General features: G+C 40.5%; 1 protein-coding gene across 3 annotated transcripts in view; it reads left to right on the forward strand.

The window, feature by feature from the left end:
• The window catches only part of STAC (SH3 and cysteine rich domain), a 353,663-nt gene that overhangs the window by 118,270 nt on the left and 211,411 nt on the right, over positions 1–23,982 (forward strand). For 2 of the 3 annotated variants that reach the window (XM_070776015.1, XM_070776016.1), the window contains exon 3: positions 518–660. In XM_070776015.1, the coding sequence (XP_070632116.1) occupies positions 658–660 (3 nt within the window). In that variant the 5' untranslated portion in view covers positions 518–657. Of the gene's footprint in view, positions 1–137; positions 661–23,982 lie in introns of those variants that run through there. The other variant, XM_070776017.1, reaches the window with a different exon arrangement.

Raw genomic sequence — 23,982 nt, forward strand, 5'->3', positions numbered from 1 at the left:
GAGTATAAATAACAAGCCCCTTAATTGATGGAACAGAGATGGCTAAATACAGCTTGAGCTGGTGGTGATGGCAGTGATGTGGTGTGAAGACCCAAAGAAGCAGATTCACTCCTGCCACAGCCACATCCTATCTCCAAATGTACACAATCTTGTTGCATCAGGTACTTCTGAAGTTGGGGAAGCCAGATATCAGTAAAAACAGTGAACTTAGTTGAAAGTTTGATGAAGGAGCAGTGAGAAATGTGGATCTTCCCCTCTTTCCTACAAAGCTGGGTGACTTGCCTTTTCCTCTCCATGGAAGAAGACTGGATGTTGACTCTCTCAAGATCTTAACTTTAAAAAGACCGTGCCTTCAGAATGTGAGGCACAAAGAAGGTTAGGACCGATATTCTAGAACTGAAAGCAAGAGATTGAGCAGCAATTTTCCTGTTAAAAAGGGAGCTCCCAGCTCCCTATCCCTGTTTAAATCCCAAATTGGTAAATCAGCTTTATATAACATACTGGTATTCCTCTCTAGGGAAACAAGCCTGCTCAAGATAAAAAAATCTTCAAGACCTCTCACCATAGACTTTGAGAGGCCCCACATGTAAGTGGCCCAGCCTCCGCCTGGTCAGTTGATAATGAAGTCCACCTTCACCATCATCCCCTGGAAAACACATGGTGAGTTTCCAAATAGTTTAATGTATGTTGCTAAGAACCAAAGATGGCCACGTATTTGGGAAGACATTTAATATGGACAGAAATAAAATTCAAAAAACAGAGAAAAGAATGTAGAAGAAAAAAAGACCACACTTAGAGCTGGAAAAAAACAAAGAACTAATTAATAATAAAAAGGAAAAATGATGATTATTATTAAAAATGATTATTATTTCTGTTACTTTCCAAGTGGATATAATAATAGAAAGACTGTGGAGAGGAATAAATATCAGAAATAAAAATGATAATAGCATAAACTTAAAGTACAGTAGGCATACTTAAAGATAAGGAAGCAGAACACAAAGAAGGGAGTAACATTAGGAGGAAAAAATTAGAGATGTGTCTCATGTCTGTCAAGGATAAATACTTGGCAATAATAACATACACAGAAAGCACACAGTGAACTAAAGACCAAACTCTGGATAATAATTACATTGTGAAAATTATTAACTCATTCATTAATTATGCTCCTGATCACATTTAAATATGAAGTCAATTTTATAAGAATTTTTCTTTCGTTTTTCCAGTGACCTTTAGTCCAAGTATACCAGTTTACTACAATATTTAACATCATGTGCATTGTGTTCTTCATATCTCCATGCTGATGGTAGAATGGTCACAGTAATGGATTTAAAATTCAAATAAACTTTGCAGTTTTCCTTTATAAACATGTCTAATTGAGGCAAAAGTCCTTAACCAGTCAAATAATCAATATTAACAGTTTTAAAGCTCTGTGCTGTGTGCACTGAAGTAAATATATGTGTTAAGTACTTTTGTCAAGATTCAATATCTTGTGTCTGCTTATTTTAGAGACAGATTGACAACTCAAAAGCAATGAAAACAATCAAATTTATTTATTTATTTAGAAATATATTGTATCTTACTCTTCTCTATTTAAAGGTTAGTTATATTTTAAAAGAAATTGTGGGTGTTGCCAATTATTTAATAATAGAATTAACAGAACCAAAGAGGGATTTGGAGACAAGATAAATGAGGTATTGGTGAAGTAATCGCTCCCTTGTGGCTCAATCATTAAAGACTCTAAGCCAATGAGCTGTGTGAAGGCTTTCCATCGATGCTTTTCCAGGCACTAAATTTGCATGTGATATAAACATCCTATTTATAGCATATGATTACTGGAGGCTCAATGAGCCATTTGAATGGCAAACAGTTAATAGATTACTTTCTGTCCATCTGTTTTACTCATGTGGTATTTGTTAGGAAAAGTTTAATTGCTCCAGTGTTCTTTTGAATAATTAAATTGCTTGTTTGCTGTATTTGCCCGTGATAAAAAGAATGGCTGAAAATAATTCATCGTGAAGTTGAGTAATAGCCATGACTTTGTGTTACAGGAACATAACTACCTTGGAAATTTTTAAATATTCTATTTCAGTTCAATTCAAGTTGAGTAAACAGAGTATCCGTATGGGGCAAACATGTGCTACTACAGTTTCTCACACTATGTTCTTAGTACCATCAGTTATTTCAGAGCTGAGATTCTTAAAAGTTCAGCTATCTTTCTTGAACCAAAGTTTCTTCTGAGAAACTAGCCCTCCTAGACAAATATGACAGATTATGAGTAGTCTTAGGGGACAGGGAAGCCATCTGAGTCACTGCCACATCATCTCATGGCTGGGCAGAGATTTAATCAGTTCCAACAAGATGAGTAAGATGAGTGCTCTTGAAACAGAGGATGTGACGGCCCACTGGGGATCAGGACATGCATCAGAGATGTGCTCACAGATAATCAGAGCAGATATCAGCATTTGCTTATGTCTAAAATCCTAAAAGATTTTCTTCTCAAGTTATCCTCTATCCATTATTGTGTCAAGGACTGAGCACCATCACTTTCTTCTTAGCTAGATCTTTCCAGAAATGTTGTGAGGATTAAACTCATTTGTTCATCGACACAGTCATTAATACAAAATTATCATTGACTGCCAAACCTGTGCCAGTCATTATTCTAGGTAGGTGCTCATAATTTAAACAAATGTAAATAGATTTGTTTACAAATGTCCCACTCCACCCAATGCTAACATTCAGGGGCTCAGAATAAGAGTACAGATGGGATATGTCTAGGTAGTAAATAGTTAGACATCAAGTTAACAAATGCCTGAATTTGTGTGTTTTATCATCCTCACTACACATATACCTTTATTATATTCACATTCAAATTTAGAATTCTGAAACTCCCTGCTAGAACATGGCAATGCAGGGAGAGAAGCCCGCCCCCAGCCTCTGGCCCCACCTGGAGCCCACCTTCCCCTCCTGTCACCCCTGCCTTGCATTGCCCCAGTGTTCTGCAACTGTGTGGAATCTTCTGAGCTTGTCCAAGTTCAATCTATGCTTTCTGACAACAGTTCTTGAGCATAAGGGTATAATCAGAATGACACCAATGTAGGCCTTGGTAGCAAGTTCAGGATCACTTGAAAAAGGAATTCCAAGGTCCTCATGTATGGAGAGTGGTCTAGAAAGGGAGACTTGGTTCTCTGGGTAAGCAGATCCTCCCTTTAGCCCACCAGGGGTCAGTCAGCATTGGAGCCTGCAACTCCAATAGGGCAGATCCTGATTGAATAACCACGGGTGGGGGTACCAATTAATAAAATGGGTTTCCTACCCTAGTGGACCTTTCTTACCAGTCTTATAGACTTTGCCTTTTCTTCTATGGTAGTGAAGCCATCTGAACCTGGAGTTTTCCTTTTAGGGATTTTTTTTTTTTTTTTTTTTTTGCAGGGGGGTACTATGAGTTCAATTATTCCAGTAGGTACAGTTCTATTCAGGTTATCTATCTATCCTTAGTGAGTTTGGGTAGTTCGTGGCTTTCAAAGAATTACTCTGTTTTGTTTAAATTGTTGAATTTATGTGCTTAGAATTGGTCATAATATTTTCCTGTGCTTAGTTACTCAATCATGTCCAATTCTTTTGAGATCCCATGGACTGTAGCCCACCAGGCTCCTCTGTCCATGGGATTTTTCAGTTGAGAATTCTGGAGTGGTTGCCATTTCCTCCTCCAGGGGTATATTCCTGACCCAGGGATCGAATCCACATTTGTGTGTCTCCTGCATTGCAGGTGGATTCTTTACCCGTTTCTTACTACCCTTTTTAATGTATTGTGAAGTCTCTAGTGATATCCCTTCTCATTGCTGATGATGGTATTCTCCTTTTTGCTTTGTGAGTCTGGTTACAGGTATATCAATTTTATTTATCTTTGGCAAAATTGTTGCCATTGTTTTTCTCTGTTGTTACTGTTTTTAATTTAATTGACTTTTGCTCTTATCTATATGATTGTCTTCCTTCCTCTTTTGTTTTTCTTTTTTTAGTTTCTTCATATAGAAATTTAGGTTGTTGATTTGAAATCTTCTTTTATAATACAAACTGACATGAGTTGAAATGTGTTCCCCCAAAATTCATATCTAAAATTCTAACCCCCACCCACTTCAATACTCTTGCCTGGAAAATCCCATGGACAGAGGAGCCTGGTAGGCTGCAGTCCATGGGGTCTCGAAGAGTCGGACACGACTGAGCGACTTCACTTTCACTTTTCACTTTCATACATTGGAGAAAGAAATGGCAACCCACTCCAGTGTTCTTGCCTGGAGAATCCCAGGGACGGGGGAGCCTGGTGGGCTGCCGTCTATGGGGTCGCACAGAGTCGGACACGACTGAAGCGACTTAGCAGCAGCAGCAGCAGCAGCAGCAGTACCTCAGAATGTGACCTTATTTGGAAATAGTCTTTGCAGATGTAATTAGTTGAGGCAGGATGAACTCAATCTGGAGTAGGATGGTCCCTAAGTCAATATGGTGGTGTCCTTATAGAAGGGAAGTTTGGATATACACATGCATACAGGGAGAGCATCGTTATGAACACAAAAATACCCATCTACTAGACAAGGAGTGAAGCCAGAAACAGAGCCCTCCCTCACAGCGCTCAGAAGGAACCAACCCTGAGAACTTATTGACTTCCTACATCCAAAATTAAAGCCCTCAACACTGTGACAGTGAACTTCGCTTGTTTAAGCCACTCAATTTGTGCTACTTTGTTACAATAGCCCTGGCAAACTGAACGTTAACTTTTAACACTATAAACTTTCTTCTAAAGTACTGTTTTAACAAATTTTGCTATTTTTAATTTTTATTTTTGTTCTGACAAAATATTTTATGATTTTCCTTGAGACTTCCTCTTTGGTCCCTGGATTATTTAGAAGTGTGCTGTTTACTTTCCAAAAAATTCTATTTTTTTTCAGTTAACATTCTATTATTATTTATTTTATTATTTCCAGTAAATTTAGAGAACAAAATTTATAAGATTTCAATTCTTCAAAAAGTTTTGATTTGTTTCATGATGCAGGATGACTCCTGCTAAGTTTTCCATTTGAACTGAGAAAGATTGTAATCTGCTCTTGTTGGGTACAATGGTCTGTAAGTTTCAATTAAATTCAAGATTGTTAAGGGTGTGCCTTTTACCTCTTGCTGATTTTTCTCTCGCTTTCACTATTGATTATTTTAGAAAATAGAATTTCAAAACTCTGCAACTCAAATTGTGGATCTAATCTATCCATTTTGCCTTTCAGTTCTGTCAGCTTCTGCATCATGTATTTTGAAGCACTCTTAAGAGGGGCATCAGTTCAGTTCAGTTCAGTTCAGTCGCTCAGTCGTGTCCAACTCTTTGCGACCCCATGAATCGCAGCATGCCAGGCCTCCCTGTCCATCACCAACTCCCAGAGTTCACTTAGACTCACGTCCATCGAGTCAGTGATGCCATCCAGCCATCTCATCCTCTGTCATCCCCTTCTCCTCCTGCCCCCAGTCCCCCCCAGCATCAGAGTCTTTTCCAATGAGTCAACTCTTTGCATGAGGTGGCCAAAGTACTGGAGATTCAGCTTTAACATCGTTCCTTCCAAAGAAATCCCAGGGCTGATCTCCTTCAGAATGGACTGGTCGGATCTCCTTGCAGTCCAAGGGACTCTCAAGAGTCTTCTCCAACACCACAGTTCAAAAGCATCAATTCTTCAGCGCTCAGCTTTCTTCACAGTCCAACTCTCACATCCATACAAGACCACTGGAAAAACCCTAGCCTTGACTAGACGGACCTTTGTTGGCAAAGTAATGTCTCTGCTTTTGAATATGCTATCTAGGTTGGACATAACTTTCCTTCCAAGGAGTAAGCGTCTTTTAATTTCATGGCTGCAGTCACCATCTGCAGTGATTTTGGAGCCCCAAAAAATAAAGTCTGACACTGTTTCCACTGTTTCCCCATCTATTTCCCATGAAGTGATGGGACCGGATGCCATGATCTTCATTTTCTGAATGTTGAGCTTTAAGCCAATTTTTTCACTCTCCGCTTTCACTTTCATCAAGAGGCTTTTGAGTTCCTCTTCACTTTCTGCCATAAGGGTGGTGTCATCTGTATATCTGAGGTTATTGATATTACTCCTGGCAATCTTGATTCCAGCTTGTGTTTCTTCCAGTCCAGCGCTTCTCATGATGTACTCTGCATATAAGTTAAATAAGCAGGGTGACAATATACAGCCTTGACGTACTCCTTTTCCTATTTGGAACCAGTCTGTTGTTCCATGTCCAGTTCTAACTGTTGCTTCCTGACCTGCATACAGGTTTCTCAAGAGGCAGGTCAGGTGGTCTGGTATTCCCATCTCTTGAAAGAATTTTCCCCAGTTTATTGTGATCCACACAGTCAAAGGCTTTGGCATAGTCAATAAAGCAGAAATAGATGTTTTTCTGGAACTCTCTTGCTTTTTTTCATGATCCAGCAGATGTTGGCAATTTGATCTCTGGTTCCTCTGCCTTTTCTAAAACCAGCTTGAACATCAGGAAGTTCACGGTTCACATATTGCTGAAGCCTGGCTTGGAGAATTTTGAGCATTACTTTACTAGCATGTGAGATAAATGCATACACATGTGGAAATGTTATGTTTTTCTGGTGAATTGACTGTTGTCACTGTGTAATATACCTCTTATTTCTGTTAATTTTCTAAGTTGGCATTGATATTAATATACCTACTGCAGCTTATTTATTAGTAGTATTGCTGGGTATATCTTTTTCAATCCTTTTACTTCTAATCTACTGAAACCATTCTGCTTAAGGATCTTGGAAGGGATTCTATTGCCAATGTAATTGTTAAGTTTCTGGTATGAACCAGGTGCTTTCTCAATGCTTCAAATATAGCATGGAGACCACACATTTTTTATGAAGTCCAAAGAGAAAATTTACTTGTTACATAAAATTTGTATTCTGAAGTCTACTTTAACTTCATAAAGTTACCATATATTTATAATATCTCATGTTTATCTCTCCTATAAAGTGAGACTGGTGATCTGAACAGGTACTTTTTCTTCAGGGTTTGACTACAGAGGAGACCAGGGGACAGATACTAGCATCCAAAAACCAAGTTAAAAACTGATAATCAGCTTTATCTGGCTGGACCTGGCAGCCATGCAATTCTCTGCAGGAATCAAACTGTGTCTAAAGAGCTTTTCTCCCACCAGACTCTTCCTTGTTGTCATTCCATTCTGACCAGCAGTTTACTGATTGTAGTTTCTAACATATAATACCTTTCCATGTGTCAATTTCCAAAATTACAGCTTGTTTTGTGATGATTACAGCTTAGAGGGTTGTTTCCCCTTTCCTTAACACTGTCAGTCTGAAAATCACCATGTAATAAAGGCTATTTCTGTGGAGGTTCCTGCAGATGGCTAATTTCTTAGAGAGATTTATCTTTATTTTCACATTGTACCATTTCCCCAGCCTCATCCTAGACACCAGAATCCATATAGCCTATGAAAGGAAAGGTGTTGGGGAGAGAGAGAACTTGGGCTGTGATGCAGTGTCAACAAAGGCTCCAAGTGATGCCGAAGGATTTCTGAGTTTGGGATGATCCTTCGTAAGTGTCCCATGATGGGAGAAGTGTCCACATCATTATGCCCTGGCCTCAGCCGCTAATGATATATAAACTGCCCTGGGAATGGAGTGTGAGTATGGAAAAGGTTGCTCTGTATAATTGAGATATTGTCTGCTGGCAGAACTCTTAGGAGCTGGGAGAATAAGTCCTTTAATCCTGCCGGCAGATCTGGATGGTCTGTCACAAAGCCCACTGAGGGATAAGCTGAGAACTTGGTCACAAATTTTAGGTGGAGGACCCTGCCTTAGCTGAAACTCAGCTTCAGAACTGGCCAGGGCAAGGAAAATGCCCTCTGATACTCTGTTAATCTGTGATTCTTTAACCTTTCTCCTTCAGTTTTCTGGAAGCATGATTGGTATGAGCACAGGGATTGGCAAAGCCTGTGAATGGTGAGATGTGGTCTGTGGCCCTGGCTGTGGAAGTTTCAGGGCTATGAGCACAGAGTGAGAAGAAATGATCAGAGAGATTCCTCAGGAGCCTGCTGTGGACAGCTGCCACCTTAGTGATAGCATGTAAAATGCTCTTCTGTTTAAGAATACACATGTCCTTTCACTCGATGCATTGTTAGCTAATTGTCAACTCGCTGATTCATCTATTCATCATTCATTTATTCAGGACACATTTACAGAGCACTCTCTGCCTAGTACTGTATTATATGACAAAAATAAAGAAACAAAATAAGACATAGGCCCTGCCTTAAAGTGCCTTATGTTACACTCAGCACATATGGACATAATTATCTTATCTGGGGTTATTACATTATCTGGGGTTATGTGACCACACTAAGGAGAAAATGCTAAATGACACCAGGAAGATCAGAAAAGTGTTCTTAGTTGAGATACCACTTGCCTTCTGATACCTGTGTCAAAGGACAGTAAGCAAAGAATAGAGAGAGGGAATCTTTGTGCTTCTAATACTCATGTATTACATACCTGCCTTGGATGCTGGGAAAATATAAAATCCTGTAAAAAGCCTCTTGATGAAAGTGAAAGAGGAGAGTGAAAAAGTTGGCTTAAAGCTCAACATTCAGAAAACTAAGATCATGGCATCCGGTCCCATCACTTCATGGGAAATAGATGGGGAAACAGTGGAAACAGTGTCAGACTTTATTTTTGGGGGCTCCAAAATCACTGCAGATGGTGACTGCAGCCATGAAACTAAAAGACGCTTACTCCTTGGAAGGAAAGCTATGACCAACCTAGATAGCATATTCAAAAGCAGAGACATTACTTTGCCAACAAAGGTCTGTCTAGTCAAGGCTATGGTTTTTCCAGTGGTCATGTATGGATGTGAGAGTTGGACTGTGAAGAAAGCTGAGCACCAAAGAATTGATGCTTTTGAACTGTGGTGTTGGAGAAGACTCTTGAGAGTCCCTTGGACTGCAAGGAGATCCGACCAGTCCATTCTGAAGGAGATCAGCCCTGGGATTTCTTTGGAAGGAATGATGCAAAGCTGAAACTCCAGTAATTTGGCCACCTCATGCGAAGAGTTGACTTATTGGAAAAGACTCTGATGCTGGGAGGGATTGGTGGTGGGAGGAGAAGGGGACGACAGAGGATGAGATGGCTGGATGGCGTCACTGACTCGATGGACGTGAGTCTGGGTGAACTCCAGGAGTTGGTGATGGACAGGGAGGCCTGGCGTGCTGAGATTCATGGGGTCGCAAAGAGTCAGACACGACTAAGCAACTAAACTGAATTGAATTGAACTGAAAGATGTGGTAGCAACAGAGATACATAAAATTTTGTGATAATTTAGGCTAAGGACTGTGGAAATGTTATATTAATACCTAAATTAATCCTCACGGTATCTAAATCTAAGAAGTGTTATTAATTCCATTAATAAAGAAAAGTGGAAGTGAAGTCGCTGAGTCATGTCTGACTGTTTGCAACCCCATGGACTATAGCCTACCAGGCTCCTTGGTCCATGGGATTTTCCAGGCATGAATACTGAAGTGGGTTGCCATTTCCTTCTCCAGAGGATCTTCCCAGCCCAGGGATCAAACTTGGGTCTCCCGCATTGTAGGCAGATGCTTTACCGTCTGAGCTACCAGCTGAGCCTAACTAAGTAGGTACCATTAATTGATACAAGGGCTTCGCTTGTGGCTCAGCTGGTAAAGAATCCGCCTGCAATGAGGGAGACCTGGGTTCGAACCCTAGGTTGGGAAGCCCCCCGGGAGAAGGGAAAGGCTACCCACTCCAGTATTCTGGCCTAGAGAATTCCATGGACTGTACAGTCTGTGGAGATGCAAAGAGTCAGACACAGCTGAGCGACTTTCACTTTCACTTTTCATTGATACAAGAACCAGGATGCAGGGGCACAGGTTATTGGGAATGAGATTGCGGTTAGGATACGTTGGCATCTCAAGTTCTCATTTTCCTAGTACATTGATGTAGTTCTCGGTGTTAACGGCAGCCATAGCTTCATTTGCATCCCCTAGAGTGAACTGTAGGCCTTGGTCTGGGAGCCTGCGGGGATCGTTGCCTCACCTGCCAGCTTGGCTGACTTAGGATCTCATCAGTGTGTACACAGTGTCCTGGCAATAGTCTTCTGAATGTTTCACATACTGGTATTGCAAACAGGATGTCTTTTCTTTGCTCCCTCCAGGACCTATTTCTACAGTCAGATATGGCTTTTCCCCAGACAGAATACATCTAGTCATCCCATTGTGTTATCATTCAAGGACACAGCCCACTTCTTTGGACTTTCACTAAATAATAGTAAGGAAAGCTACCAGAGAAAGAGTTTTCTGTGTATGGTTGATTGTGAGGTTGAGCAGAGAGAGGAGGGACAAAATAATTTTTAGGTTTTATTTTTGAGATTGAGGGAGGAATATTTGGAAATGCCTAGAGACAAAAACATCATGCAATATTTGGTAAGATGTTAGGAGGTATCATAGGTACGACTAGAAAAATAAAATGTTAAGTGGCTTTTATGGTAAAGGATGTGGAAAGAGAAGTACACTTGCACTCATGTCATTAAAAACCACATAGGCAATAAGAAAGACTTTCCCCTAAAGTCCACAGGAAGATTTTGAAGTATTTCAAGTAGAAAATCAGACTGCTCAAACCATAGAGACTGTTGGATGGAGGTGGGGCAGGACTTCTGATAGGAAGGCCAGTTATAACATGTTGCAGCAATTCACATAAAAGAGAGTTTGTGCTAAAAACGCTTTATGACATCTTCTAACTCCGCTTCAAACACAACACAGCTTCTGGATGAAGAATGCAGCAAAGGAGACCCTAGGATTTCTTGTATCCTTGGAAACACAGATTTTAGTATCAAACACAGGAACTTTGAAACATTTGTTTAGGATGTTCCTTAGGGTTCTCTAAGTGACAAATCATTGCTAAATTTTTGAGGGGCTTAGGAATAATTGCCTTAAAACAGCAAAATGAATTTTCAAATACCAAATTTAAAATGTAAACAAAGTTTGAGATATTTAAGTAAATAGGCAGTTGAGAATAATTCAGCCCCAGTTCTCACAAGGTTTTGATTTCTGAAGTTTGAGGTTATGATTTTTCAAATTACCCAAAACTCTATATATTTAAAGGTGAAAGTAATATGAGCTACCACCAGGCAGTCACTGATGCAGACAGAAACCACTCTCCCACACACACCTGGTATCTCCTGCATGGCTCACTTCTGGCTTCTGGTTCCAGACTGCAGCTCTCCCTGCAGCCAGAGACACCCCGAAACACCAACCTACTCATGCCAGACACCTGCTTAAAGATCTCTGATGCCCACTTGTTGCCCCCAGGACACAATCTTAATACGTTGATAAGGTCCTCAGAGTCCTCTCTGGATTGCCCCTGTGGCATTTGCAGCTTCAGCTCTGCCTTCCTGGTACTCCAAAGGACCACAGCCTGGGGGTTCCTCTCACTGGTGCACGCAGCCTTCTGCTGGCCGGTCACGTTCCTCACCGCTCTAAAATGATGACCTATCCCACCACTCCATTTTTTCCCTGTCCTACTAGCCTTTTAACACTCGCCTCACGTTTCTCTAAGTGGAGAAGCTGCCTCCAGGAACCTCTTCTCAGACCTCCCCATCACAGAGCAGGTAGAGGACAGAACAATACTGAGAGTCACTCAAGGAGAGAGTGGCGCAGATCAGCCCTAACCCAGGTGGAGGCAGGTGACGCCACTCAGAGGAGGACTGCCCTCGCGTGCTCCTCAGCTCAAATTTCAAAAGGGACATCCACTAACAACTAAAATGGCTTCATGTTGCCTCCACTAATCAGCCTGCTCAAGGATAGTGCCCAGACTGCCCTCTCCGACAGCTGCCAACTAATCAGTTTATATAAAAAAAAAGCCCAGAACCAAAGAACTATGAACAAGGTTCATCGTGCCCTGATTCCCTGAATTTTGCCTTTTCTCCTCTCTCTTCTCTGTCTCATCAATCCCAATTTAGACTTTGTTTCTCACTCAAACTACAACTGACCTCCTCAAGTGTGAATGCAGTTCAGTTCAGTTCAGTCGCTCAGTTGTGTCCGACTCTTTGCAACCCCATGGACTGCAGCACGCCAGGCCTCCCCCAGTAGATTCCTGAAACCACACATGCTATCAAACCCTGCATGCGTGCATGCTAAGTCACTTCAGTCATGTCTGACTCTTTGCCACCTATGGACTGTAGCCCCCCAGGCTCCTCTGTCCATGGGGATTCTCCAGGAAAGAATACTGGAGTGGGTTGCCATGCCCTCCTCCAGAGAATCTTTCTGACCCAGGGATCGAACCAACATCTCTTGCATCTCCTGCATTGGCAGGTGGGTTCTTTACCACTAGTGCCAGCTGGGAAGCCCCAAACCCTGCATATACTGTTTTTTCCTATACATACTTAACTATGATAAAGTTTAATTTATGTTAGGCACAGCAAGAGATTAGCAGTAATAACTAAAAGTAAAATATAGCAAGCATAACAATATGTGTAATATAAGTTACATGAATGGGGTCTCTCTCTTTCAAAATGTCTTATTGTACTCTACCCACCTTTATTCCTGTGGTGATGTGAGATGATAAAATGTCCATGTGATGAGATGAAGTGAGGCAACTGACACAGTGTTGGGCTACTATTAACCTCTGACAGTAAGTCAGAAGGATCTTCTGCCTTGGGTGATCCTGGCTCATGGAGCAGTGATGTTGATGGTTGGGTGTCAGAAGAAGACAGTGTATTTGGTTGGGGATCCCTGGTCAGAAGGAGGCGGGTGGCACAAGATTTCATCATGCAACTCAGAATGGTGGACAATTTAAAACTTATGCATTATTCATTTCTGAAATTTTACATTTAATATTTTCAGACCACAGTTGACCACAGGTAACTGAAATGGGAAAGCAAAGTAAAACAGCAGTTCACAGGGGACAACTATAATCTCCATGCAAATAGCTAGATAACATGCAAAATAGCTTTCTAAAGGTGTCTGAATAATTCTCTGATAGTACCAAACACACAGTAGAGAGTATTGTCAGTCCTTTTTTTTAGCCAGTACTTTTAAAATAAATCAATTAAAGCTGCAAAATCCAACTAGACACATATTAATTAGTTAGCAAGAAACTTTTCTCTCAGCATTCCTAAAGAATAGGAAATTTGCTTTAATAAAATAATAATGGACTTCAGTAACTCTCTAATTTGTAATTTCTTTTAACTTGTCAAGATTTTGCTTGCTGTTATGTTTCATATTTACTGGTAGGTGAGGTATTGCAATGGAACAGAAGAAAATGTGAATTTAGAGTTTAAATCAGTCTCTCATCATAAGTCTAAGTTTTCTCATCATAAAATAAGCATAATAATTATAACTATATCAAGTTAGATCAAACCAGTCAATCCTAAAGAAAATCAACTCTGAATATTCATTGGAAGGACAGATGTTGAAGCTCCAATACTTTGGCCACCTGATACGAAGAGCAAACTCATTGGAAAAGACCCTGAGGCTGGGAAAGATTGAGGGCAAGAGAAGATGGGAGTGACAGAGGCTGAGATGATTGAATGGCATCACTGACTCATTGGACATGAATTTGACTAAACTCCAGGAGACAGTGAGGGACAGGGAAGCCTGATGTGCTGCAACCCATGGAGTTGCAAAGAGTTGGACTCAACTTAGTGACTGAACAACAACAAAAAGTTATTTTGAGTGTAAATTAAAATTAGCATGTAAACTCTTTGAGAATATTATTGAGACTTTTGTTCTCTGCCTTTGGTAGGATATTCTTATTCTTTAAAGCCACTACTTTGCTTCAGTTAAGTTTAGTTTAGTAGCTCAGTCGTGTCCGACTCATTGTGGCCCCATAGACAGCAGCATGCCAGGCCTCCCTGTCCATCACCAACTCCCAGAGTTTACTAAAACTCATGTCCATTGAATCAGTGATGCCATCCAACCATCTCATCCTCTGTCATCCCCTTCTCTTTCTGCCTTCAATCTTTCCCAGCATCAGGGTCTTTTCCAATGAGTTGACTTTTTGCATCAGTTGGCCAAAGATTTGGAGCTTCAGCTTCAGCATCAGTCCTTTCAATGAACATTCAGGACTAATTTCCTTTAGGATGGACTGGTTGGATCTCCTTGCTGTCCAAGGGACTCTCAAGAGTCTTCTCCAACTCCACACTTCAAAAGCATCAATTCTTCAGCACTCAGCTTTCTTTATAGTCCAACTCTCACATCCATACATGACTACTGGAAAAACCATAGCCTTAACTAGATGGACCTTTGTTGGCAAAGTAATGTCTCTGCTTTTGAATATGCTGTCTAGGTTGGTCATAACTTTTCTTCCAAAGAGCAAGTGTCTTTTAATTTCATGGCTCCAGTCACCATCTGCAGTGATTTTGGAGCCCCCAAAATTAGTCTGTCACTGTTTCCATTGTTTCCCCATCTATTTCCCATGAAGTGATGGGACCAGATGCCATGATCTTAGTTTTCTGAATGTTGAATTTTAAGCCAACTTTTTCACTCTCCTCTTTCACTTTCATCAAGAGGCTCTTTAGTTCTTTGCTGTCTGCCATAAGGGTGGTGTCATCTGCATATCTGAAGTTATTGATATTTCTCCCAGCAATCTTGATTCCAGCTTGTGCTTCATCCAGTCCAGCATTTCTCATGATATACTCTGCATATAAGTTAAATAAGGAGGGTGACAACATACAGCCATGATACACTCCTTTTCCGATTTGGAACCAGTCTGTTGTTCCATGTCCAGTTCTAACCTTTGCTTCTTGACCTGCATACAGATTTCTCAGGAGGCAGGTCAGGTGGTCTGGTATTCCCATCTCTTTCAGAATTTTCCACAGTTTGTTGTGATCCACACAGTCAAAGGCTTTGGTGTGATTGATAAAGCAGAAGTAGATGTTTTTCTGGAACTCTCTTGCTTTTTTGATGATCCAAAAGATGTTGGCAATTTGATCTCTGGTTCCTCTCCCTTTTCACCTTGATTACATATAATCTATGCATGTTCCTAAGAAAGATGGAACCTTTGTAAGCTACAGTGTGCCCTGAAACCCCCAATATTTATTGCCCCAGGCTGGAAAAGAGTTAATTCATATTATACAGAGGATGACCACAAGTCATATGGTCACACAGGAAAAGATGGAAAGAGGTCACATGTGCCATGTTGCTATGATACCATCTGTTCCAATATGATGATTAATAGACCAGGAGAACAAGCCATAAACATACCTTTTAACATTTAAATACTGAAATGTTGTAAAGAAGACGAGGGCACTGTCTCTTCACTTAACATTAGATCTTCAAGCACCCCATCAATAGAACTTTGGTGGCAGGTTAGTACTGTCACTCCTTTGCAAGTCTGTAAGAGTCTTTCATTATTTCAATGGTCCTTTAAAAACCAATTAAGAGGTCAGTATTTTCCAAAGCAATTCTGTCAAGCCCAGCAGATAATACTGGAGGATAACAACATAGTTAGCATGAATGCTTAATGGATTAAAAAGTCAGAGAAAATGAAGAGGACTCAAAATTTAAAACTTGAAGGGCCTTAAAGATGTTGTTAGTCTAGTAACATCATTTTATCAATGAAGATATTAAATCCCAGGACAAAGGAGTGATTTACATGAAATCACAAAAAGTGAAAGCCGGAGCATAGTCTTCCTAATGGCTATGGGAATAGTCAGTAGAAAAAAAGCAAAGCAAATAAACTAGGCTTAGAAACTAGCCATCTCATAGCAGAAATTAGGTTATATCTTATTTTCAGTATGATGAGGTTGTAAGGAAATGATTCTCTTGAATCAAATTCACAATAAATAGATTATCAGGACAAAAATGTAAAAACAAAAATAGTGGCAATGCCTTAATAATCAGAACTCTCTAGAAGATATGAGCCGAGGAAAAATAATTCTTTTGGGTCCAGGATGTCTGTGAATTAACACATCTATTTTGAAATATTATCATACATGTATGTCACCACTGCATGTGACTACAGTAGTCACACATTAACATTTTGCCATACTGGGTTCAGATTTCTCTTTTTATTTTTTTTAAATTCTTAAACAGCTAAATATCTACAGCCACACTTCTCTCTTATCCCTTCCCCATCCTTCCCTCCATGCTCAAGCATGTTTTTGTATCTCTACTATGTATCTGTAAACCACTAGGGTTAACACTTTACATAAATCATATTCTAATAGGTTCATCATATTATAGCTTCCTTTGTCCCCCTTGACTTTAAGTTGAGAGATTGATTTTGATACAAAGCACCTAGTTCATTTATAATTTCAATTTGAATTAACCGTACAACTAAGAGAAAACTGGAGTTCTTATTTTTGTACTATTGTAATCCCTGTTACAATTAATGTTCTCCTATTTGTCTTCTGGGCACATTTCTTTGTGTGCTCGTGTGTGAGAATTCTTTAGATGTAGCCGCTGAGAAAGATTGTTGATAAGTTGAGAGATGTTCTTCAGCATCAGTAAATACACCCAACTGCCCATTGGAGTAACAATGCCAATTTACATTTCCAAAATAAAAGTATTATAATTTCCACACAGCCTCCTCATTACATGATACAGTTAGTAGGTTGAATAATGGACCTCCACATATGTCCATGCCAAGTCCCTGGAACATCACCTTATAACTTCTAAAGGTACTTTTGATGTAGGTTTGAGATGGGGAGATACTCCTGCATTAATCCACGTAGGCCTGGTCATCACAGGAGTCATTAAAATGAGGACTCGGGAGTCAGAGAAAGAGATGTGAGGATGGAAGAGGTCAGAAGGTCAGAGATTTGAAGATTGTACACTGCTGACTTTGAAGATGGAGGAAAGAGCTACTAGCCAAGGCCACATCTAGAAGCTGGAAAAAGCAAAGTAGATTCTCCTCTGGAGCCTTCAGAAGGAACCAGCCATGCCAATACCCTCACTTTCCCCGAGTGAGATGGGTCTTGGGCAACTGACCTCCCAAACAGTAAAATAATACACTGTGTTTTTTGAAACCACCAAGTTTTTGATGATTTGTTACAACAGCAGTAGGTAAATATTACATGTAATGTTGTCAGACTCGGTGTTTTTTGTTTGTTTGTTTGTTTTGTTTTTGCCAAAATGAGGGTTGTGATGATCTGCATCTACCTACCTGCTAGTTTCCAACAAAGGTCCGTATAGTCAAAGCTATGGTTTTTTCCAGTAGTTGTATGGATGTGAGAATTGGATGATAAAGAAAGTTGAGCACCGAAGAATTGATTCTTTTGAACCATGGTGCTGGAGAAGACTTTTGAGAGTCCTGTGGACAGCAGGGAGATCAAACCAGTCAATCCTAAAGGAAATCAACTCTGAATATTCATTGGCAGGACTGATGCTGAAGCTGAAGCTCCAATACTTTGGCCACCTGATGCAAAGAGCTGACTCACTGGAAAAGACCCTGATGCTGGGAAAGATTGAGGGCCATAGGAAAAGGGGGCAACAGATGATGAGATGGTTGTATGGCATCACCAACTCAATAGACATGAGTTTGACCAAACCCCGGGAGATAGTAAAGGACAGGTAGGTTTCTTGTCTCATCTGCTTTTTCTCCATACAGATAAGCAGTTACACAGTGCCACTTCCTGAATTATCAATTCCTTTGACTTTTTTATGTTATAGAAGGTTTTTAATTACTGGCTTTTATTTTTTTTAATAATTTTATGTTAAAATAATTTATGTTTACAGAAAACTTGTGAAAAAAGTATGAATAGTTCCTGTATAACCCACCTAGTTTTCATTATTGTCAACATTTTCAATTAGTAAGGAACATTTTTCACAATTAATGAACCAATGTTGATATAGTATTTTTAACTAAAGACTATAATGTGTGCATATTTCCTTATTTTCTAATGTTCTGTTTCTATTCCAGAACCCTATCATATCACATGTATTTGTCATGTCTTTTTAGACTCCTCTTGTCTGTAACAGTTTCTCGGACTTTTCTTGTTTTCGATGACCTTGACAGTTTTGAAGAATATTGGACAGGTATTTTGTAGAATGGCCTTCCTGTGGGATTTAGCTGATGTTTTTCTCATAATTGGACTGGGGCTGTAGAGTTTTAGGGGGAAGACATTGAGGTAAAGTGTCTTTCTCGTCCCATCTGTTGAGGGTACATACTTACCCTTCTTGGTATTAGCCTTGATCATCTGGCTGCTGCAGTTTTGTCAGATTTCTCTGCTGTAAAGTTATTCTTTTACCACTTTCCATACTCTACTTTTTGGAAGAAAGTCTTAGTGTGCACACTTGGATGTGGAATTTATAATCCCTCCTGGAGGACAGAGCATCTACATGTATTATTTGGAATTTTATGGCATAGGAGATGTATCTTCTTTCTCATTTATTTATTAGTTCAATCACTTATTTATATAGGTATGGATCACAGATGTTTATTTCATACCTTGGGTTTTATTCCAATACTACTTTATTTATGTTGTTTTCCTCAAATTGTTCCAGCTTTGGTCACTGTAAGCTCTTTTAGTAGGCTCCTGTGGCCTTTGTTAGCCACCAATCCATCAGTCCATCCCTCTTTATTCTCTTGCAGTCTTACCTGATACTTACCAAGTTCTTAACAATAAATTAATGAATACAGTCACAGCCACTCCGTATTCTATTTTATTCATCATTGGAATGGGAATATCTTCCCTCTGGGGTGCCAGAGGAAGTAAAATCTATCTGGCAGTCCTTGTCCACTTCCAGGGGATTCCTGATTCCACTTCTCAGGGGAAAGCCATCTCAATGAATGAGTTCTCTCAATGTGCACAAAGGGCCGTGTGAGGCTTAGGAATGCGTGTTTCCTTGGCAGCTGTCAGGAGGGTGCATTGTTGATTGAACAGGAAAACAAGAACCTTACTGAGAGGATGTTCACCTACTCTGCTACAGTGAATGGGTGTGACTTATGCATTTTATGTCATAAAAATAACATTCTGTAATTTGCATAATAAATTAAGGCTCTACTTGTACATTAGTAAGGAATAAATATGCTGATTAACTGTTGCTCTGTCAAAGGTACATACATCAGGCAGAGGGGACTGGATATGTAAAACCACAGGGTCCATGTGACAGGCAGGTATGGAGATGCTGCAGTGGACAAAGAGCTTCTGGATCCTCATTCAAATGGGACAGTTGTATGGTACTCATTGCCAAAGACCAATCAAAGATAGAAGAACCTAGAAATCAGAGCTCCTGAGGCAGCAAGGCAGAGTTTGAAATAAGAACTGTGAGGACAAATTATTCTAGTTTTAAGAGGATCTGGCTGTTTACTGCCTCTCACGAATCCAAAACATGCCTTTGTCATCATGAATCGTATTACTTGTGGACGAGTGCAGCCCTTGCTCACCTGCCAGAGCTCTGCTGTTTGTCACCTGTGAGGTGGAGAACAAACTCAACTACCCTTCACAAAATGATAATTTTGACTGCATTGCAACCCATGGAAGCTTAAAAATTCTGTCTAATGCTTTACCTTCTTCTCCTTTGAGGAAATGGCATTTTCAATGAAGAATGCATACTCATTGTCTCTTTTTTAGAGGTCTGAGATTGCTTTTCCCTGAACATCTGGTGTCTAACTATCACTTTCGAAAGTAAGTTGTTTTGTCCCTATTATACAAATGAAAAATAGCTCAGAGAGCTTAGTTCCTGGCTCAGGGACCCACAGGTGGTAACTGGCAGCATTTCTTTCCCTCTGAGTTCCCTTGACTAAGCTTCTCCAGTCTCATCGATGCCTCTCTCCACTGCCTGGTGAGCTCTGATGAGCCCTTCTTCCTGGAGATGAAATGCTCACTGATGAGTCTTCTTAGGGTGGCTTGTCAGATTTAGCAGATGAAAATACAAGATAACTAATGATTAACTTTTAGTATAAGTACATCCCAAGAAATATTTGTATCTCACGTTTCATCTGGCAATTCTGTTTTAGATAGAACTACAAAGGTACTCATGCACAGGCCCTCCTTAAAGGGAATGACTATGTAGGAATAATTTCTATGTCTCTGGCTGGGAAATTTTTACATGTAGAAATATTCAATCAGTATGTGTTGAATGCATTTCCTAAAGTTAAGATAGACTTACCCTTGTTTGTATATTATACTAAAATCACTTACAAGGATATTTATAATAGAAAAATAACATATTAGAAGTAGATACAAAATAAAAAGGAAATGAAAAGATGGTAGTGAAAATGAACTTGAAACAATGAATACAAAAATCTGAACCTTGAAGACCTCTGCTGCATATAAGAATGGAAGTAACATCTAGTTCTACCACATTCTTTGCTTTAGAATCTTGCCTTTTTTCTAATCTAGGCCTGTTACTACCTGTAAATAGCAAATATCCCATCTGCTCCTCTCATCTTTGCTGTCAGGACTGCAAATCAGCTCTGCTCAGGTTCAGGGACAGGCCAGACCTGAAACCTCAGAAGCCCAGTTCCATCTTCTGGTGACTCAGCCTCACCTCAAGGGCTGCTTGCCTAGATCTGGACATTGTATCTTGGCTCTGGCATCCTGGCAGGCACTCACAGTGCCCTAAATGGGACACTTTAACCTGTGTTCTCAGCAGTCCCATTCAGGACTGGACCCTGTCTGGAACCCAGTAGGTAGCACCACCTTCCTGCTCCAACACGGTCACATTTCATGGGCAGCATGAAGCATCATGTTGCCTTCTCTATGACCTCCACTTCCTTATGCTGCTTATTATCAAGATGTTTTTGTCACCTTTGTTTGGGTACTACTGTTTCAATACACAATCAGGTTGCTCTATTTGGATTCCTTTTACCATTTTTGTACACATATCTCCCTTCAGTGCCCTTGTATTTCCAGTACTAATGCCCATTTCAAAGAGGACTGTCCTCAGGCTTTTGTAGACTCACCCGTACCAAGAAGACCCAGAGTGTCTAGGAATTTACATTCCCTATATCCTGGACAGCCTGCCAGGTCAACCTAGTCTCCCGTTCATTGAAATATTCTTGTGGTATAACTCCCCCATGGTACGGCTTACAATCCGGAACTCTTCTGTGGGATCAGGCTAAGAACAACCCTGTAATACTTTGCTTGGTTTTCTTCCCTCCTTGCTTCCCACTACCTTACTGGTTTCCTCTAGAAGCACTTCCTTAATGAATCACTCGCACTTAATGAATCACTCGAACTTAATGAATCACTCGTGAATCCTTCCTTGGGTTCTACTTCCCGGGAATCCAACCTAAGGCACTCCACTTCATCTCTTCTTGGACTGTCACCTGCTACCTTCTTGGCATGGAGAAGGGCCAAATCTAGAATCCTCTGGCATGTACCTTCCCAAGTAGAAGGTTTAGTTACAAATCAAGGCAATTTCCAGGCTTCCTAGGTGGCACTAGTGGTAAAGAACTAGGCTGCCAAGGCATGAGACATAAGAGACTTGGGTTCAATCCTTGGGTCAGGAAGATCCTCTGGAGGAGGGCATGGCAACCCAGTCCGGTATTCTTGCCTGGAGAATCCCAATGGACAGAGGATCCTGGTGGGCTACAGACCATAGGGTCACAAAGAGTTGGGCACAGCTGTAGTAACTTAGCACGCACAAGGTGATTTCCACTTACTGCAGAGGTTTGGTGAGCCCTGATGATGATACAAGAGCAGCTTGTAATCCATAGCCTGGTCTCTTCTTAACTGGAGATGCACCAGTCTTGGGAGGCCACACTTATCTCCATGCAGTCAGCAAGCTCTTCCCCATTTGGGATGCTGAGCTTTTCACCAAACGTTGTTAGTATTGGAGGTATGCTATGGACTCTGCTATTTGAAATTGTTCTTAGAACACTGATTTATTACCTATCATTTTACTGCCACATATTTATAATAAGATACCTGAATTTTATTATTCCTCCCTTTTAAATTCCCAAGACATTCAGGGAGGAAAAAAATGAGAACAGTACATTGTCCTGCCAGTGAACTTGATTCTCAAAGAATTGTAACATTTTATTTTTCATAAATATTGTGCCCTATGGCAGTGAAATCTTGAGGCAGAGGACTGAGAGAAGAAATAGTTACCTCCCACTAGAAGCTAGATAAGAAAGGATGCAAAAAGCAAGACTTGATCAAGGCCATCCAGGGAGGCAGTGACAAGGCGAAGAGCAAAATCTTCTCAAGGCTGTGTAACATTCAGCTAAGCAGAACCTCCCTCTGGATTGAATGTCTGTTTATCCAAGTGTCACCTCTCTCTAAATCTTGCCCCCAAAAAGGAAGATTAATCATCTTCTGTGTCTCCACACCCCTGCTGGAGCTGGTGGGAGCAATTGATTGCAAGAGATAAGAGTTTCTAATGCTAACCTGAGTCCCTCAGAGGCTGGCACTGCCTCATTTGTCTCTTATTTCTAGTGTCCAGCAGTGAACCATTTTCATAGTGGTGGGGTCTAAAAAATATGTATGAAGTAAAACATAGGTGCTGCCCTCAAAATGTGATAGACTAGGGAAGGAATGAGAAGAATGGAAGTGATTAAATAATCAAGCCCCAATGTGTATGTCCCCACAGAATCCATATATTTAAATCCTAATGCGTGGGATTCAACATATGGATTTGGCGGGCACAGCACATGGCTTGGCCACTCACTGTTTTTAAGAATTTCTAAATTACTTTGTGTTTCTAAACAAGATTATCAATAATCAAAGAGATAGGAAAAACCAAATCTGCACTAGCATCCTTGACCTGAGTGGAGGCGCAAATGCGGGAGCTGGCGGCAGCTGAAACCAGGCCCCAGTGAGGACACAGGAGTGGATGGTTGTTTCTGGCCTGCCTCTTGCTCGATGCCTTCAAGTTGGTACACATGGTCCAAGGTGATTTATGTGCCATCTCTACAGAAAAGGAACTTCTGTCCTTAAATCCCCCAAAATCAAAGCAAAGCAGAGTAAAGAACAGAAAGAGAAGAAAAGTAAATGTGTCCCACTGAGAATTCATAAATACAAAAGGGAAAACATAGCCATTTTTCAAGAAACTATTAGCAACTACACTCACTATAGTACTGAACCAGGCAGCCGGGGGAATAAAAACGTGGGTGAGGCTGGATCCCAGCCTCTGAAGAATCTGTCCTCTAATCTAGGAGCTGCTAATTAATTAAATCTAATGAGAAGAGACAGGAAGATGAAACTGCAAGAGATTTCTATAAAGTACATCACACAGTGTGTATTTGTACATTTAAGCCTAGCACTTGAATACCATGGAAATCTTTCACATTCTAGTGAAAGTGCTGAGCCTTCTTCCCAGAAATACATACATATGTACAATAACACACATGCTTTTAAGGTCAGGACTGCACTGGAGCCCAGATTCAGAACCTCGGCTTCAGGATCAAGGAATATATGTTTGGGCTCAGACTATGCAGTTACTTTTCATTTGAATACTTTTGGTTGAAATCAGCTGACAAGAATGGCACATAAACAGAGAGAGCCATGTCAGAGACCTAAAGATACAGAGTTTATATCAGGGAGCAGAAGCAGCGAGGGGTTAAATTGATGGTGGTGGTTTAGTCGCTAAGTCGTGTCTGTCTCTTGCAATCCTGTAGACTGTAGCCTGCCAGGCTCCTCTGTCCATGGGATTCTCCAACCAAGAATACTGGAGTGGGTTGCCGTTTCCTTCTCCAGGGGATCTTCCTGACCCAGGAATGTAACCCGGGTCTCCTGCCTTGCAGGCAGATTAAGTTAAATTAGACAATAAAAGTGGTAAATTGAAATACATTTATAAAGTTAAGCAGCCACTAATAAAAATATGCCAAAGAAGCTGAAGTTGACCAGTTCTGTGAAGACCAACAAGACTTCTAGAATTAACACACACAAAAAAAGATGTCATTTTCATCATAGGGGATTGGAATGCAAAAGTAGTAAGTCAAGAGATACCTGGAGTAACAGGCAGGTTTGGTCTTAGAGTACCAAATGAAGGAGGGTGAAGACTAACAGTGTTTTGCCAAGAGAACAC

The sequence above is a fragment of the Bos indicus genome, chromosome 22 (genome assembly GCF_029378745.1).
Source record: "Bos indicus isolate NIAB-ARS_2022 breed Sahiwal x Tharparkar chromosome 22, NIAB-ARS_B.indTharparkar_mat_pri_1.0, whole genome shotgun sequence".
Classification (NCBI taxonomy): domain Eukaryota; kingdom Metazoa; phylum Chordata; class Mammalia; order Artiodactyla; family Bovidae; genus Bos; species Bos indicus.